Here is a 14482-nt window from a genome sequence, read left to right on the forward strand (position 1 = left end):
TCAATTTTTTTTGTTTGTTTGTTTTTTTGGCTGCTGATATTACTTAGTTTGGAACGTTTATGTAAAAGGCAGTGCAAGCAATGGGACATAAAATAATAAAAATAGAAAAAAATAATAATAAACAAGACAAATAAGACGATAACGTTTAGGTTAAATATATAGGAATTTTTCTACTGAGCGCTAATTTCAACCGGATATGGCGTCACAGTGGTCTTACCTCCTTCTCTAGACAACAGGACAATTCGATTTCATTTAACATGTGGGCCTTCAAACGCCGCCAAAAACAGACAAGAAAAACACACATTTTACGGCTTTTGACAGAGCCGCAGCCTGTTTGCAGCCTGACACCAGCCGCGTGCTAAACAGCAGCTCGGAGGACTGAGTGACTGCAGGCTTGCACCACCGCTAACGTTACACTTACGCAGCTGTCTGTCACCAAAGCTAATCGGCTATCTAACGTTAGCTGAAGCAGCTCGCTTTGCCACATGATATTGACGTACATTGTACAGGGACAGACCTCCACAAACAGTGACTGGATCCGATAAACCACTCCGTACCGCTGAAATGGACAAAGACGAGGCAGACCGGCTGATAGAGAAGGCGAAGCTGTGTTTACGGTCAGGACGGAAAGATCGGGCGTTGCAGCTGCTAAATGAAGCGCAGAATATTTATCCCAGCACCAGGGCCAGAGGTAAAATTAGCCGACGCACATTCTGCAATGGTAGTCTTGACTAGCTAACTTTGGTGAACTTATTCCAGTTTATTAACTGTGGGAAATGTGTTGTCATGTGTCAAGGATGGCTGCACGGGATCGCTATTTTCGACAAAATCAGCCGTATGGCTTTAATACTTAATTTCTGCCTAGGCTGCTTGCTGAAATTTAGGGCTCCCTTCCCCCTTGCAGTTCACAGAGTGAGCCACATACCGTGTGAGGCAGCGCTGTCAGCAAACCTGATTGCTTTACTTTTGCAAAAATAGGCTCTTAAACGACGCAATTAAACTGCCACAGATTAAGATGAGATCTTTGAACACAAGGTCATTAAATGCACCACCTTCCATCTCCAGCATTTTGTAGCCTACTGTATTTGAGTTTCACTATATTTCAGGGCACATTGCAAGTTGAATCATCATCACTGTGCTCATATACAGATGGCTGTTAAAGAAAATACTGAATAAACACGCAGAGGCATGTTTAAAATCAAGACTCAAGCTTTCACTTAAAGCCTGGACTATTAACATGATGTAAATAGTTTTCACTTAACCAGAACAACTCATGTGGGAGATCTTGGAGAAACGTATAGTGTTAAAAGAATGGCATTCATTCTATACTCTCTGTATGAGCGGGACCTAATATAAGAAAATTTAATGATCATTTGTGGTGATTTTGACTGATACATACTTCATCTACTTTCCACGCATGCACCAGTTGACCACAGACATTATTGTTGCCGTTTGCAGTGCTGATAGATGCCATACTGAGGAATGGAGGCAGTGCTGCTCCAGAATCGAACCACGTGCCCCCACCCACAGGCTGGAGAGACGAGGACATTGGAAACCATGAACCAAGCAATGCAAGTGGTGACGAAAAGAAGACTTACACCGAGGATCAACGCCAGGGTGTTCTCAGGTGCACAGTTACTCAGTGACTTTTATTATAGTAAAAGCAATCAGTACTATATGTGCAGTGCCATCTTGTGAGTTTGGAGCAGAGTCAGTGCAGTACTGTCCGAGAGTAGAGTCACATAGCTGTGTTGAGGAACTGTCCTGACATCCGTCCTTTATCCAGTCTATGGCCATGACACACCAATACTGTTGAGTGTTCCCGTGCTTCTAATATATTCAGATATCTGAATATTTATTTTTTTTAAATGTAATCATCTATGGTGATTGTCCATCTTCAAATATGTCAGATTGCTTAAATTATTTATTATTTAAAGAAGCCAGATAGATAGCTTTTTGAACATGTACAAATGTAAAGCACAATAACCAGTGTCATTAATTATTCAAAATCAATTTGTGATAGTGTTTATTTTACACATGCATGCTATATACAATCATATTTAACTTAATGTACTGCAAAATTAACATTGTGGGTCATGACCCTCCCCCCGGATACAATATTGGTCCTCCACTGGGAACAATTCGGGCATCCCTGGTGTAAATGATCCAGTGCCACTTGAACAGAGTGTGTATTTTCCATCTGACCCCCTTTTCTTCCATGTTATTATGAGTGTGATTCATCTCCCAGAAGAGAGAAAATTACATAAATAAAGTTAAAGATGCATTTCCTGGATTTTGCCGTTATTGACATTTTTGTTGATATCATGATAATATCGTTATTGTGACATCTTTTTGTCCACAGTAAAATCTGATAAAGTGACAACCCTAGTACTGAACATACACCGATCAGGCATAACATTATGACCACCTTCCTAATATTGTGTAGGTCTCCATTATTCCTTCTAAACAGTTGTGACACATCAGAGGGTGATACATTTCTAAGTAACATCCACACGATGGGAAAGTTTCCCAGCAGAAATTGTATTGTGACAAGATGGTCAGTGTTATTTTCTTCTCCTCTCAGTGGTTTTAATGTTGTGGCGGATAGGTGTATATGCCAGCTAGCCATTGCTTCTGGTCCAGTGTTTTAGAGTGCAGCTTTTTGTCCCAAACACAGGCGACACGAAGTGATAACACAGTTGTCCTTTGTCGCTGGTAGTTCTTTGATGTGGGCCTATACTTTAAAACTTCTCAGTACTACAAAAAACATTTACACGTGTCCTTTGTGGATATACTACGGACTGTGTGAAAGACATGCACACTCTCTAACTTCATACATGTTTGAGATGGAGTACATCTGTGTAGCCTTTTTAACGTTCATCATTCTTTGTTTTTTGCAGGATAAAGAATTGCAAGGACTTCTATGAAATCCTTGGTGTTAACAAAAATGCCAGTGATGAAGACTTGAAGAAGGCTTACAGGAAGTTGGCTCTAAAGTTTCACCCTGACAAGAACTTTGCTCCAGGAGCCACAGATGCTTTCAAAGGTACAAATGTTGGGGAAGTAATGGGGAAGCAGCTTTTTTCTTTAGATAACATGGTGGCCATTTTGATAGTATTTAAAAAAAATAAATAAATAAAAAATACTGCTAAGGTGTACTTTTGCCTAGTAATAAGCCTGTACTGGTAACACAAAATTCTTTTTCAATAACCACCTGTTAGAAACATCAGAGGCCACTGTTAGCCAAAGAACCCGCTGGTATTGTCTTGTTTTAAATAATCTTCAGCAGGGCAGAGAACTTGGATGTCCAGTTTTAGCAGTTTTAATCAAGGCCATAAAATCTGGCAAATGTTCCAAACTGTAAAGTGGACTTCCTTTACAAGAGCCACAGGGGAGCTGGAGGGAAGGTACATAAAGAGAGGGTAACCCTGTGCTCATACTAAGAGTGTCAAAACAGCCAAGCATGACCAGTTAGACAGTTGATGAGCAATGGTTAACGTGTTGCTCAAGTCCTTGTTGACATTATGTTATTCTTTGTTTTAAGTTGTGCATTACGTTCCTAGTAATCCCACAACAGCTACCACACACTGCCAAGCTGCTTCTAGGTTAAATGGCACATTGAACTGGATTAGAATATGGCCCTGTTAAAACTTTGCGTTAAGATCCGATCTGGGCCTTCCGATCTCATAAGAGACAGGCATGAACACCACCAGGATGCATTGAGATCGCATTTTAGATCCAATCTCTGACCACATTTGCAGGTGGTCTGGGTCGAGTGTGTCCACATTCTTTTGGTAGTGTGAACACAGTGTGTCCTAGGTCACAAAAACAAAAAAACATCTATACTCGTGGGTGCTCCTGCAAAGGGATGGGCGATATAGGCTTTTCATGATAAATTTTGCCATTCTGCTGATAACGATAAAATATATGTACATGTTTTTGACTCAGTCTGTCACTACATTCTGTCTTTAGAGCTCTAAGATGATACCAGCCAATTAACAAGTACTAAAACAGCAACATGTTTTCTGCCAGGCAAAATGCAATCCCTTCGTTCTATCTTTCTTTGCTTGTTTGCTTATCATATGGAATGGACTGAATGAATGTGTTGTTTTTTTTTATTTACTGTAAGGTGACAAGATTTTTTTAAATGAAATGCAGGGACATTTACAGCAGAAGATAACAAAAGAATTAAATGTTGTCAACATGAAATGAAGGAACAGGGACAGTTACCTTTTCATTTATTTTGACATATTTATTCATATTTAAACATGTTTAAACTGTTACTTACTATGTCTGTAATGTTAATAGCAGTGCGATCAGCTACCCTAATAATTGTTGTTGTAGTCTACGTGCAGCATAATTTTTTTTTTTTTTCATAAAAGGCTAAAATCTGGGACATTTTCAGAGACAGCTTTAGCTGGGAGACAGGTCATCCAAAAGAGGGACTTTCCCCAGAAATAGCCTGGTCACCCTAATTTACCGGAGGATGTGGCTTCTTTTGCATTTGCGTTCGTCGTACTCCGACTTGTGGTTTTACTTCAGGTGGTGGAATGAATTTGTTGTGTTGCTAGCCTTAGATATTTTTCTTTTTTTTTGCAAACTTTGCATGTGGGACTAGTTGGTTCCACATCCACCTCATAGTATTTGAACCAGTTCCATATTATTGATGAGGAGCTGCGTTTAGCCACAGGTGAGCTATGGCTGTGAGAATGTCGCATTCCTCACACGTGCCTACGTCATCAACTTGCTTTTATCACACTGATAGTGAGATGGCAAATTCTCATCTTCAGTATTATTTTTGGTGATATATCGTGTACGATAAGTTATTGCTCATTCCTACTCCTGCGTCAGTGGAATTTTGCCTCATTTAGAAAAAAACATACAACCACTATTATGAAAACCTTCCTTGTAGTTGTCAACTAACTAAAAAATAAATAAATCTAAGTAAATTAACAACTGAACATATTTGATGTGACAAGTATACAAGTCACTGGTTATTGTGCTTTACATTTGTACATGTTCAAAAAGCTATCTATCTGGCTTCTTTAAATAATAAATAATTTAAGCAATCTGACATATTTGAAGATGGACAATCACCATAGATGATTACATTTAAAAAAAATAAATATTCAGGTATACAAGTGTGATTCTGTGTTAATTATTGTTGTGGTCATATTAATGTATGAGTAGTCACGTGAAGTTAAGTATAACTTTCGGGAAGCAGAGTTTGACTGGGAGATTATTCTGTTACGTTACATTAGTATTGAGACGTCTGCAGTCAGGTTCTCTCTGTTAGCTCGATAATTCAGACTACTGTCTAGGGGTGAAGGTAAATGGTCTTGCTTTTATATAGAGCTTTTCTACCTGTTGGTACCTAAAGCACTTTACAGTCACACACACATTTGCTTACACCAGTGCCATGTACTGGGAGCAACTTGAGGCTCAGTGTCTTGCTCAAGGACACTTGTGCATGTGGCGCATAAAGAGGATCAAACTGCTAACCACTCTGCCTACTCCTAGTCACTCCTGTTGTCACCCATAAGCACCAAATCACCATCACATTCATGTTCTGTCCTTTCAAGTCAGACTAAATCAGCTATATTAGTTGCATTTAATGCAAAACATCAACCATTGCATATACACTCACTTGCCACTTTATTAGGTACACCTGTTCAATTGCTTGTTAACACAAATAGCTAATCAGCCAATCACATGGCTGCAATTAAATGCATTTAGGCAAGTAGAGGTGATGAAGACAACTTACGGATTTATTTAAGTGACTTTGAACGTGGTATGGTTGTTGGTGCCAGACAGGCTGGTCTGAGTATTTCAGAAACTGCTGATCAACTGGGATTTTCACACACAACCATCTCTAGGGATTACAAAGAATGGTCCGAAAAAGAGAAAATATCCAGTGAGCTGCAGTTGTGTGGACAACTGCCTTGTTGAGTGAGAGGTCAGAGGAGAATGGGCAGACTGTTTGGAGATGATAGAAAGACAACAGTAACTCAAATAACCACTCGTTACAACCAAGGAATGCAGAATATCAGGCTCCATCACCCAGAGGTGATAGGAGCCGTCTCGCAGCAGCCACCTCAACAACATTGGAGCAGAACATGGCCCATTCAGACTTCACCGCCCATTCTACTTTTAGAAACTCTAGGAACCACAAGTAGACCTGCACTTAGAAATCGTAGTGATCTGTTAGGACAGTATGGTACTATGAGGTCTTTCATATATGATGGAGCTAGGCCTTTCAGATTCTTGTATGTAAAGAGGAGGTTTTTAAATTCAATTCTAGATTTTAAAGGGAGCCAGTGAAGAGAAGCTAATACTGGAGTAATATGATCTCTCTTGTTGATTCCTGTCAGTGCTCTGCTGCAGCATTTTGAATCAATTGGAGGCTTTTTAAAGAGCTATTTGGACAGCCAGACAGTAATGAGTTACAATAATCCAGCCTGGAAGACACAAATGCATGAACTACTTTTTCAGCATCACTCTGAGAAAGGATGTTCTCAATTTTGACAATATTACACAGGTGAAAGAAAGCAGTCCTGGTCACCTGCTTTATGTGAGATATAGATAGATATGTCTGTGAAGGTTCTCAGTCATCCAGGTCAACTAAATTTAAAATTGTACTTAGGGATGCTGTAGTGCTATCAACAAAATAATCTATTTGTGATTGAGTTAGATTGTGGTTGCTGACATCCACATCACTGACATAAGGCACTGAGGTAAATACTGAAGGTGTTAATTCTTTATATCTAGTTAGTGTAATCTATTATTGTAAATTCAAATGTTATGAGGAAATGATCGGACAAAAGAGGGTTATGAGTAAATACTCTCAAACCTTCATATGTCATATGTTAGAACAAGTTAGTACAAGACCTAGGGTGTGATTAAAACAATCATGAACCATTTACATTCTGAGAAAAGCCAGTTAAGTCTAAGAATGACATAAATGAAGAGCTAAGACTGTCACTGCCAACATCAACATGGATGTTAAAGTCACCTACTATAATGACTTTATCTGTTCTAAGCACTAAATCACATAGAAACTCAGAGAATTCAGCTAAAAATTCTGAGTAAGGAGCAGGTGGGCGTTACACCACAACAAAGAGAATTGTTTTTTGTGTTTTCCAGTCTGGATGAGCAAGACTAAGAGTAAGGCTTTCAAACGAATTAAAGCTTTGCTTAGGTCTAGGATTAATACATAAATCAGAGTGGAAGATTGCTACCACTCCTCCTCCTCGGCCTGTGTCTCGAGGAATGTGATAGTTACTATGACTGGGTGGCATAGACATTTAAACTGACATACTCATCATCCTGCAGCCACGTTTCAGTAAAACTAAATAGATCAATCTGATGATCATTTATCAAATCGAACAAAGCTCTAAAAGAGATTTAGACAAGAGAGATCTGACATTTAAAAGACCACATTTAATTTTCTTATTGCTCTGTTGTACTAGTGAATTTGTATTGATTTGTATAAGGTTCCTATGAAAAACTCCTCTGTTGTTATTTTTCCATTTAAAAAATCTGGGAGCAGACAGCACATCTATGGAGTTTGGGGAGTTTTGTGTGTGAGACACTGCATGGGTTCAGATCACGCTGTTCCTCCCAGTGACACCCCTCCAGGTCATGCTGTCATTGCCCATGTGAGCGTTGAAGTTCCCCAGCAGGACAATGGAGTCCCCAGTCGGGGCGCAATCAGCATCCGTCTTAGGGCCTCCAAAAAGGGTGGGTACCTGTTCCCAGACCCGAAGGTGCAGGGAAGCAACCCTTTTGTCCACCTGGGAGAACCCCAACATGTGGACAGATAGTCTTGAGCCAAGCAAAAAGCCCACCCCGGCCCTCCGCCCCCTACCCAGAGTAACTCCAGAGAAGAGGACTCTTGAAAACTTGGGTTCCAGAGCCGACGCTATGTGTCAAGGTGGGGCAGTCTATAACTAGTCGATAGCACTCAACCTCTTCCACAAGCTCTGGCTCCTTCCCCGTCAGAGAGGTGATGTTCCATGTTCCAAGAGCCAGTTTCCGCAACCAAGGATGTGTCTGGCTTGGGAGACCCTACTGGGGGCAAAATGCCCTGGACAGCATAGACCCTAGGGTCATTAGGGAGGAGAGAGTGGAACTGTGGCGTATAAACAGGGTGGGGGAAGGAGGGCAGCGTAGATTTTACATACCTGCTTTCAACATATGAAGTCAAAGTCATGACTCACACTGTTCTCAGTTAATGCCAGGTCTGAACACACGTACCTAAAGTTACTCACTTTCACAAGTTTAGGTCAAGTCAAGTGATGTCCTATCGCCACCTTCCACTGATAACGACTCCTAGTCAGTTGCTTTTTCAGCAGTAGTCAGTATAATATACAGTGATCTGAAAGGAAAAGGTACTCCTCAGTTACAGTAGCAACATAAAGATAAATTACTCTAGTTTTGAGTAATTAACCGATGCAGTGTGAGGTTACAGTCAGCAGCCATGGCTGTCACACAAAGCTGCTTTAAAACCCATTTAAGACTGCTTGCTCGTCACCCATCGCTTTGTGGCTGACAGTTGGTCGATAGTGGACGTGCCACCCCTAATGTTTCCAAGTCAGACAAGCCAAATATAAGATGTTTTATTGTCATTGTCTGCTTAAAAAAAACAATAAAAACACAGCTTGCCACCTATTTGGTTCAGGAGCAATAAAAAACTAAAGCTATGGCAGCAACATAGAAGAAAATCTGTAATATGTACAAGCAAAAGCATACAATAACACACACATGAATGTAGTTACAAACAGTGGATATGTCATAGTAGCATTGCAAAAAAGTCATGTAAATCAACCGTCACAAAATGAATAGCAGTAGTGCAATTTTTTTCTACTTGTTGAATATAGAAATATTTCTATTGTGTTCTAGTGATATGTGGTAAATGTTTGGGGAACTCTGTTTTTGTGTAATTTGTCAACCAATCACTTCAGTCTGTGGCACTTTTTGGTGCCCCATTTGCAACAATGAAGCTGAATTAGTTGAACTTAGTACAAGATAAATACAGTAGAAGTTGTACATATTTGTATGTGGCTTACTGGGAGCAGGCTTGCTGTAGAACCTCACAGCTGCAGGAAGGAAGGACCTGTGGTAACGCACTTTCACAGGGTCCTGGAGGAGCAGTAAGCTGCTGAAGGCACTGCCCAGTGCTTTTATAGTGACATGAAAGGGGTGGGACCATAGACTGTATAAAGATGGATGATGGCACATATCCTCAAAAGTGAAGCCAAAGCTAGAAGAGCTCCCCCTGGTGTCCGGATGCAATTTGGGTCATAAGGTCCACCCTTCCATGTTAGGGAACTTGGGCCAAACTAAAACACTAAAGTGCACTTAAAATAGAAAGATTAGTTCATATTAGGTAGTTAATATAATACTGATGCATTCTGATAAGTTTAATTTTTGTTAGTTATTTGACGCTATCCAACAGGATGTGACAACGTGATGAGTACATGTTTCCATACCAACCGCTCAGTGTAGCGGACCCATAGGACTGTGAGAGTAGGCTAAAATAAATAGATCCAGTGTATAATTCAACGTTCCTTGTAACTGGTGGAGGGAGAGCAGAGCACAGTTTTAATTAAACAAAAATGTAAGTAAGTCTAGTGAAAGTGTGGGTGAGTCATTGATATCATGGCTCCACTCTTGGACCGTAATGCACAGACTTGGGCTCCAAATTTGTAAGATGGCGCCACCTGTATCCCTGGGAAAATAGTGTCAGTCAGGCCAGTGCAATGAAATGGGGACACATTGTCCATATTTATATCCAGTCTATGGGTGGTGCTGGTTTTCCATCAGAAATAATAGCTTTGCTTCCATCCTCCGATCACCCACCACCTCCACAGGCTCAAGTCTTCTGCTGAGATGCTGCTGCTCCAGCAGACCACTCACATTTTAAGAGTGTTCTTCAGTATCCAATTAATCCACTAATGTAATGTAGTCTGTACATGGCTGTGCACTACTAATAATAATAATAATAATGAACTCCCAGCATTAAACTATTTCACTTCTTTCCCAACAGCAATAGGCAATGCATATGCAGTGCTGTGCAATCCAGAGAAGAGGCAGCAGTATGATCAATATGGAGATCAGTCTGCAACATCGAATGCACCCCAACAATCCGCCTACAGTCGTCATGGGCACTACCGGAACTTTCACAGAGACTTTGAGGCTGACATTTCTCCTGAGGAACTCTTCAACATTTTCTTTGGAGGAAGGTTTCCCACAGGTATGTTAAAAGAAGACCCCACCACAACTGTGTCAGTGGTCGTAGTATTTATTATTTTTCATTATTGTTGCTTGTAGCTATAGTTATAGGAATCTTATCTACTATTTGGTTTGGGAATATGCTGTAGAACCGTGTTTGCTCTCTACAGGAAATGTCCACGTGTACACCAACCAGGGAGCCTCCTACGCTCAGTTTTACCAGCCTCGTCGTCGGCGTGCTTATGAAAGGCGCGAGGAGGTGGTGGAGGAAAACCAGAGTCAGGTCAGTGACTCACTAAACATAAGGACAAAAGCATGATAAATAATAGCACTTGTTGTGGAGTAATGTTTAACACTCAATGTTTAACAGACAAGTTTGAGGATAACATGGTTGCAGTCTTCCTGTGACTTCATAGGACTGTTTCTTCTCATTTGCTTATTTCTCTAGAAGATGATATTTGGTGTCATGGACGTCCTACAGAAGCATGAGTCCATTGTACTCAGTGCAGCCTGCATATATACAATATTGCATGCTTTCTAATCTGTGTTGATTTTATCTTGCCACAGAATACCTTCACAGCACTGCTGCAGCTTCTCCCTGTCCTGGTGTTAATCCTCATATCAGTGTTTACCCAGATGATGGCCACTAACCCGCCCTACAGTCTCTTCTATAAGCCGTGAGTCTGTGGAACCATCAGTCTCAGTACTGTGACATTTAAACTAGTGCTTGGATTTTAGCATGGTTTACTTTACACCATAGATCAACTGTATGAATCTCAATTCTGCTTTTTGGTTTCAGGGCAATGGGACTAGTGGTGTCAAGGGAAACGCAACACATGGGTATAACATACTATGTAGATAAAAGCTTTGAGAAGGAGTATCGTGGTTCTGCGTTGGAAGAACTGGAGAAAACCATTGAGAGTGACTATATTGAACACCTGCAGACCAGCTGCTGGAAAGAAAAACAGCAAAGTAAGTGTGTGTCTTGTTTGGGTAGTCTTGTTTTAAGAGCAGCATTTTTGATCTGTATGCTACATTTTATATTGTTTCCTGTGATATAAAGAGGCCCTCCATGTTACATTGCATGTAGTTGTTCATTAGCAACTTAACAAAATAACTGTATAAAGGTGGGCTTGCCATGGCATATAACAGAGGCACATTTGTCTAGCAGTGAAAATAATTCTGAACTTCTGCCGGCCATGATTGTGAGCTCAGATCAGACAAGCTTTGGTGCACCCCCTGTCATGAACCCCAGATTGGGAACCACTGATTTAGACCACAGCGGATTTATAGACAACCAGTGGTCAGAGGGTTTTGTTCCTTCGACCCAGTTTTAGAGTGGTTTGGTTGGAACTAGAATTCATCCTCTGGCTACAGCCAATAACTTGCGTCTCTGTTGCCCAGCAACTGGTCATACCCATCACTGTATATCGATATAGACAATGCATCCCCACTCCCTTACATTGGCCAAACTGACACTATTTTCTCAAGGATAAGAGTGGCGTCACCTTGTGAGTTTGGAGCCACTGTCTGTGTGGTTCAAGAATGGAGCCACACAGAGTCGTGTTATCAATGCTCAGAGCCAACCGAGGTATTTCCACTGCCTTTATGCTAGAGCTGGCGCTATACTGGTATTTTCTTTCGTTATGATATGAATTTTGAATCGAACATCACACTGGTGTATTTGATTGCACGACGTTCGGAGCGTTGTGCCACGAGACACAGTTTCAGACCAGACCGTTTCGATGCAGCGCTTCTAAAGACACATGGTGCGACTGCCACTGTCATGGTGAAGGTGGAGAGGTCCGAAAAATGAAGCGGCAGAATGAGAGGACTTATGCGTGTCATTTATTTATTTTTTATTTTTTTTAGGACGACCAGATGTCCCCAATTTCTGGGGACAGTCCCTGTTTTGGATGACCTGTCTCCCGGCTACAGCTGTCCCCGAAAATGTCCCCAATTTTTTATGAATGAGAAAAAAAAATGATTATGGTAGCTGGTCGCGCTGCTATTGACATTGCAGGCATAGCTGTTTCAGTTTGTTTAACTACTAATAAATATGTCAAAATAAATGAAACCGTAATTGTCCCTGTTACTTGATTTCAGCTTGATAACATTTAATTCTTCTACTTTATGATCTACTTTATGCTAAAATAAGTTGACAAGTGCAACTTCCTTTTTATCGTAGAGCCGCAGGAGCTGTATTGATCTTTTCATCGATAATGTTCTGTAAGGACATGAATGAGCGTGGAGCAAGCTAATAAATCATGCTATGACCCATCTTTCTTTTTTGTTTTCTTTTCTAGAGTCAGACTTGGCAAACCTTGGACAACTGTACCGAGACGAACGGTTAAAGCAAAAGGCAGAGTCAATGAGGCTGGACCACTGTGAGAAGCTGCATCGATTAGTTGGGCGTCAGAGAGGCAAATGAGGACTGTGTGAGAGGAGAAAATGTTTCTTTACAGACTTTACTGTGTTTTAGAGAAGTGTGTAACTTACCCAATCTGGCCACTTTGTAAAGAAACCATGTCAGGTACACCGCAATCAGTGGGAGATTATGCCACTGGAAACAATGTGCCTTCTCTCCTCTTTGATGGTAGAAAATAGTTGAGTTGCATGTTAGCTGCTAACCTTGGCTGTGGTGGCAGCTGCATCAAGTCCAAACTCACTGTGTGTATGATGTCTCAGAGCCTTTAAACTTTCTTATAGAAATGGCATGAAATATGGGGTCTCCCTTTGGGGCAATGAAGGCAGTTGTATGTTCACACATACACATGTGTTTAGGTTTTGTAGTTAAACTGTATTTATTTTGGATGTTTTGTGCTGAAAATGTAGGTGTATTTATTTAGTAGCTAGTAGAGTGAGCATTTGGCTCATTGTTTTTTCTGTCGGAAATAATCAAGTACAGATAATAACACAAATAATACTGTTGTATTTGAAGAAATAAGAGAGTACTGTGAAATGACAGTGGACCTTCTATTTATGATTAAAATTTCAAATCAGGCAGTCTGGTGTTATTGTAACAGGAAGTATACTCAAGTAAAAATATTTAAAACATGACCACAGTTTTCTGATTAATGGACTCATCGTAAAACCTGCCAAAAAATGGGCTGCCTCTCGCAACAAAGCTTCCAGCTCCCTGTGCTGTTGCTTGCGTAGGCGTTTATGATTAGCTTGGGCCGTTCAGGCCCCGTGTTTTAGCTGCAGGTTTAAGCTTGAGAAATGACTGTTTTCTGCAAAAAGAGGCATGTGTTCCCTGCTAGATAAGGGAGGCTATGGGGGTTAAACGGTACGCAATACCAGAGTTTCATCAACCATGCAGGGAACAGATAAGATTTTTATTCCCTTTATTTCTACCTGTTTTTTTATGAAGACGTTGAAAATTTAAACCATTTTAATCAAATTATTTTTCTCCCGCAGCCACATGCAAAATTGTTGTTGCTGTTGTTTTTTGTTTATTTTGTACCAACCCTAGATCCTGAAAACCCCATGCAGACATCAATACTTATTTCTCTGTGCTAAGACCAGACTGGTCTGTCTTAGCTGTTGTCATTCTTGTGAAATGTTCAGGTTCATCTCAAACACTTTTTAAGTTAACCCTTACTTCTGTGTTCCATATCGTTACTGCTGCATGCATCCTAGTGAGAGTGCTTTTACTAGTTGCATATTTATTTTATTTATTTCCACAGCTACTGACACTATAAATGTTGATTGAATATTCAGGTCCATACTGTAATTCACAAAATTATTTTTAATGTGATACACGTCATGTTTTGGTATTAATCAGTGTGGAAGTACTCTTGAGTAACACTTCAGAATTAAGTTTTCAGCCAAAAATAACAGAAGATTAAAGAAGTAACCACTGTTTACTTGTCACGTCTGATTTGTTCTATTGTTATGATAAGTTGTTAAATGCCTCATGTGTTAGGGCGGCAGTAGCTCAGGAGATAGTGCGTCTGTCTGTTGTGTCCTTGGTCAAGACATTTAACCCACCTTACTCACTAGTGTGAACTCCACTGACATACTATTACAAGTGAGTGATGTTGATGGAGGTCGGAGAGGCCGTAGGTGCGGATTGGCAGCCACATTTCCATCAGTCTGCCCCAGGGCAGCTGTGTCTACTGACGTAGTTCACCACCACCCTGGTGTGACTGTGTGAGCGGGTGAATAATGCATTCAATTTTAAGTGCTTTGAGCATCTAATGGAAAACCTTCTCCTTTTAGGAAATTATCCTATATGAGACGTTCC

The 14482-nt window shown here is 40.6% G+C and overlaps 1 protein-coding gene across 1 annotated transcript; it reads left to right on the plus strand.

Moving 5' to 3' along the window:
* Positions 1 to 224: 224 nt before the first annotated feature.
* Positions 225 to 14098, plus strand: dnajc18 (DnaJ (Hsp40) homolog, subfamily C, member 18). Its single transcript, XM_047606887.1, has 8 exons — positions 225 to 691; positions 1459 to 1627; positions 2901 to 3046; positions 10049 to 10255; positions 10404 to 10516; positions 10801 to 10910; positions 11033 to 11205; positions 12540 to 14098. The coding sequence occupies exons 1-8, from the start codon at positions 565 to 567 to the stop codon at positions 12662 to 12664; spliced, it is 1170 nt and encodes a 389-aa protein (XP_047462843.1). The 5' UTR covers positions 225 to 564; the 3' UTR covers positions 12665 to 14098.
* Positions 14099 to 14482: the final 384 nt, after the last annotated feature.

The sequence above is a fragment of the Mugil cephalus genome, chromosome 15, assembly GCF_022458985.1.
Source record: "Mugil cephalus isolate CIBA_MC_2020 chromosome 15, CIBA_Mcephalus_1.1, whole genome shotgun sequence".
NCBI lineage: Eukaryota > Metazoa > Chordata > Actinopteri > Mugiliformes > Mugilidae > Mugil > Mugil cephalus.

What these genes read in the sequence shown, in the direction of transcription:
- dnajc18 (XM_047606887.1), top strand. Translation starts at nt 565, where the DNA reads ATGGACAAAGACGAGGCAGACCGGCTGATAGAGAAGGCGAAGCTGTGT. An exon ending in CAACGCCAGGGTGTTCTCAG is followed by an intron (nt 1,628 to 2,900) that starts GTGCACAGTTAC and finishes TGTTTTTTGCAG; the next exon opens with GATAAAGAATTGCAAGGACT. An exon ending in TGGAGGAAAACCAGAGTCAG is followed by an intron (nt 10,517 to 10,800) that starts GTCAGTGACTCA and finishes ATCTTGCCACAG; the next exon opens with AATACCTTCACAGCACTGCT.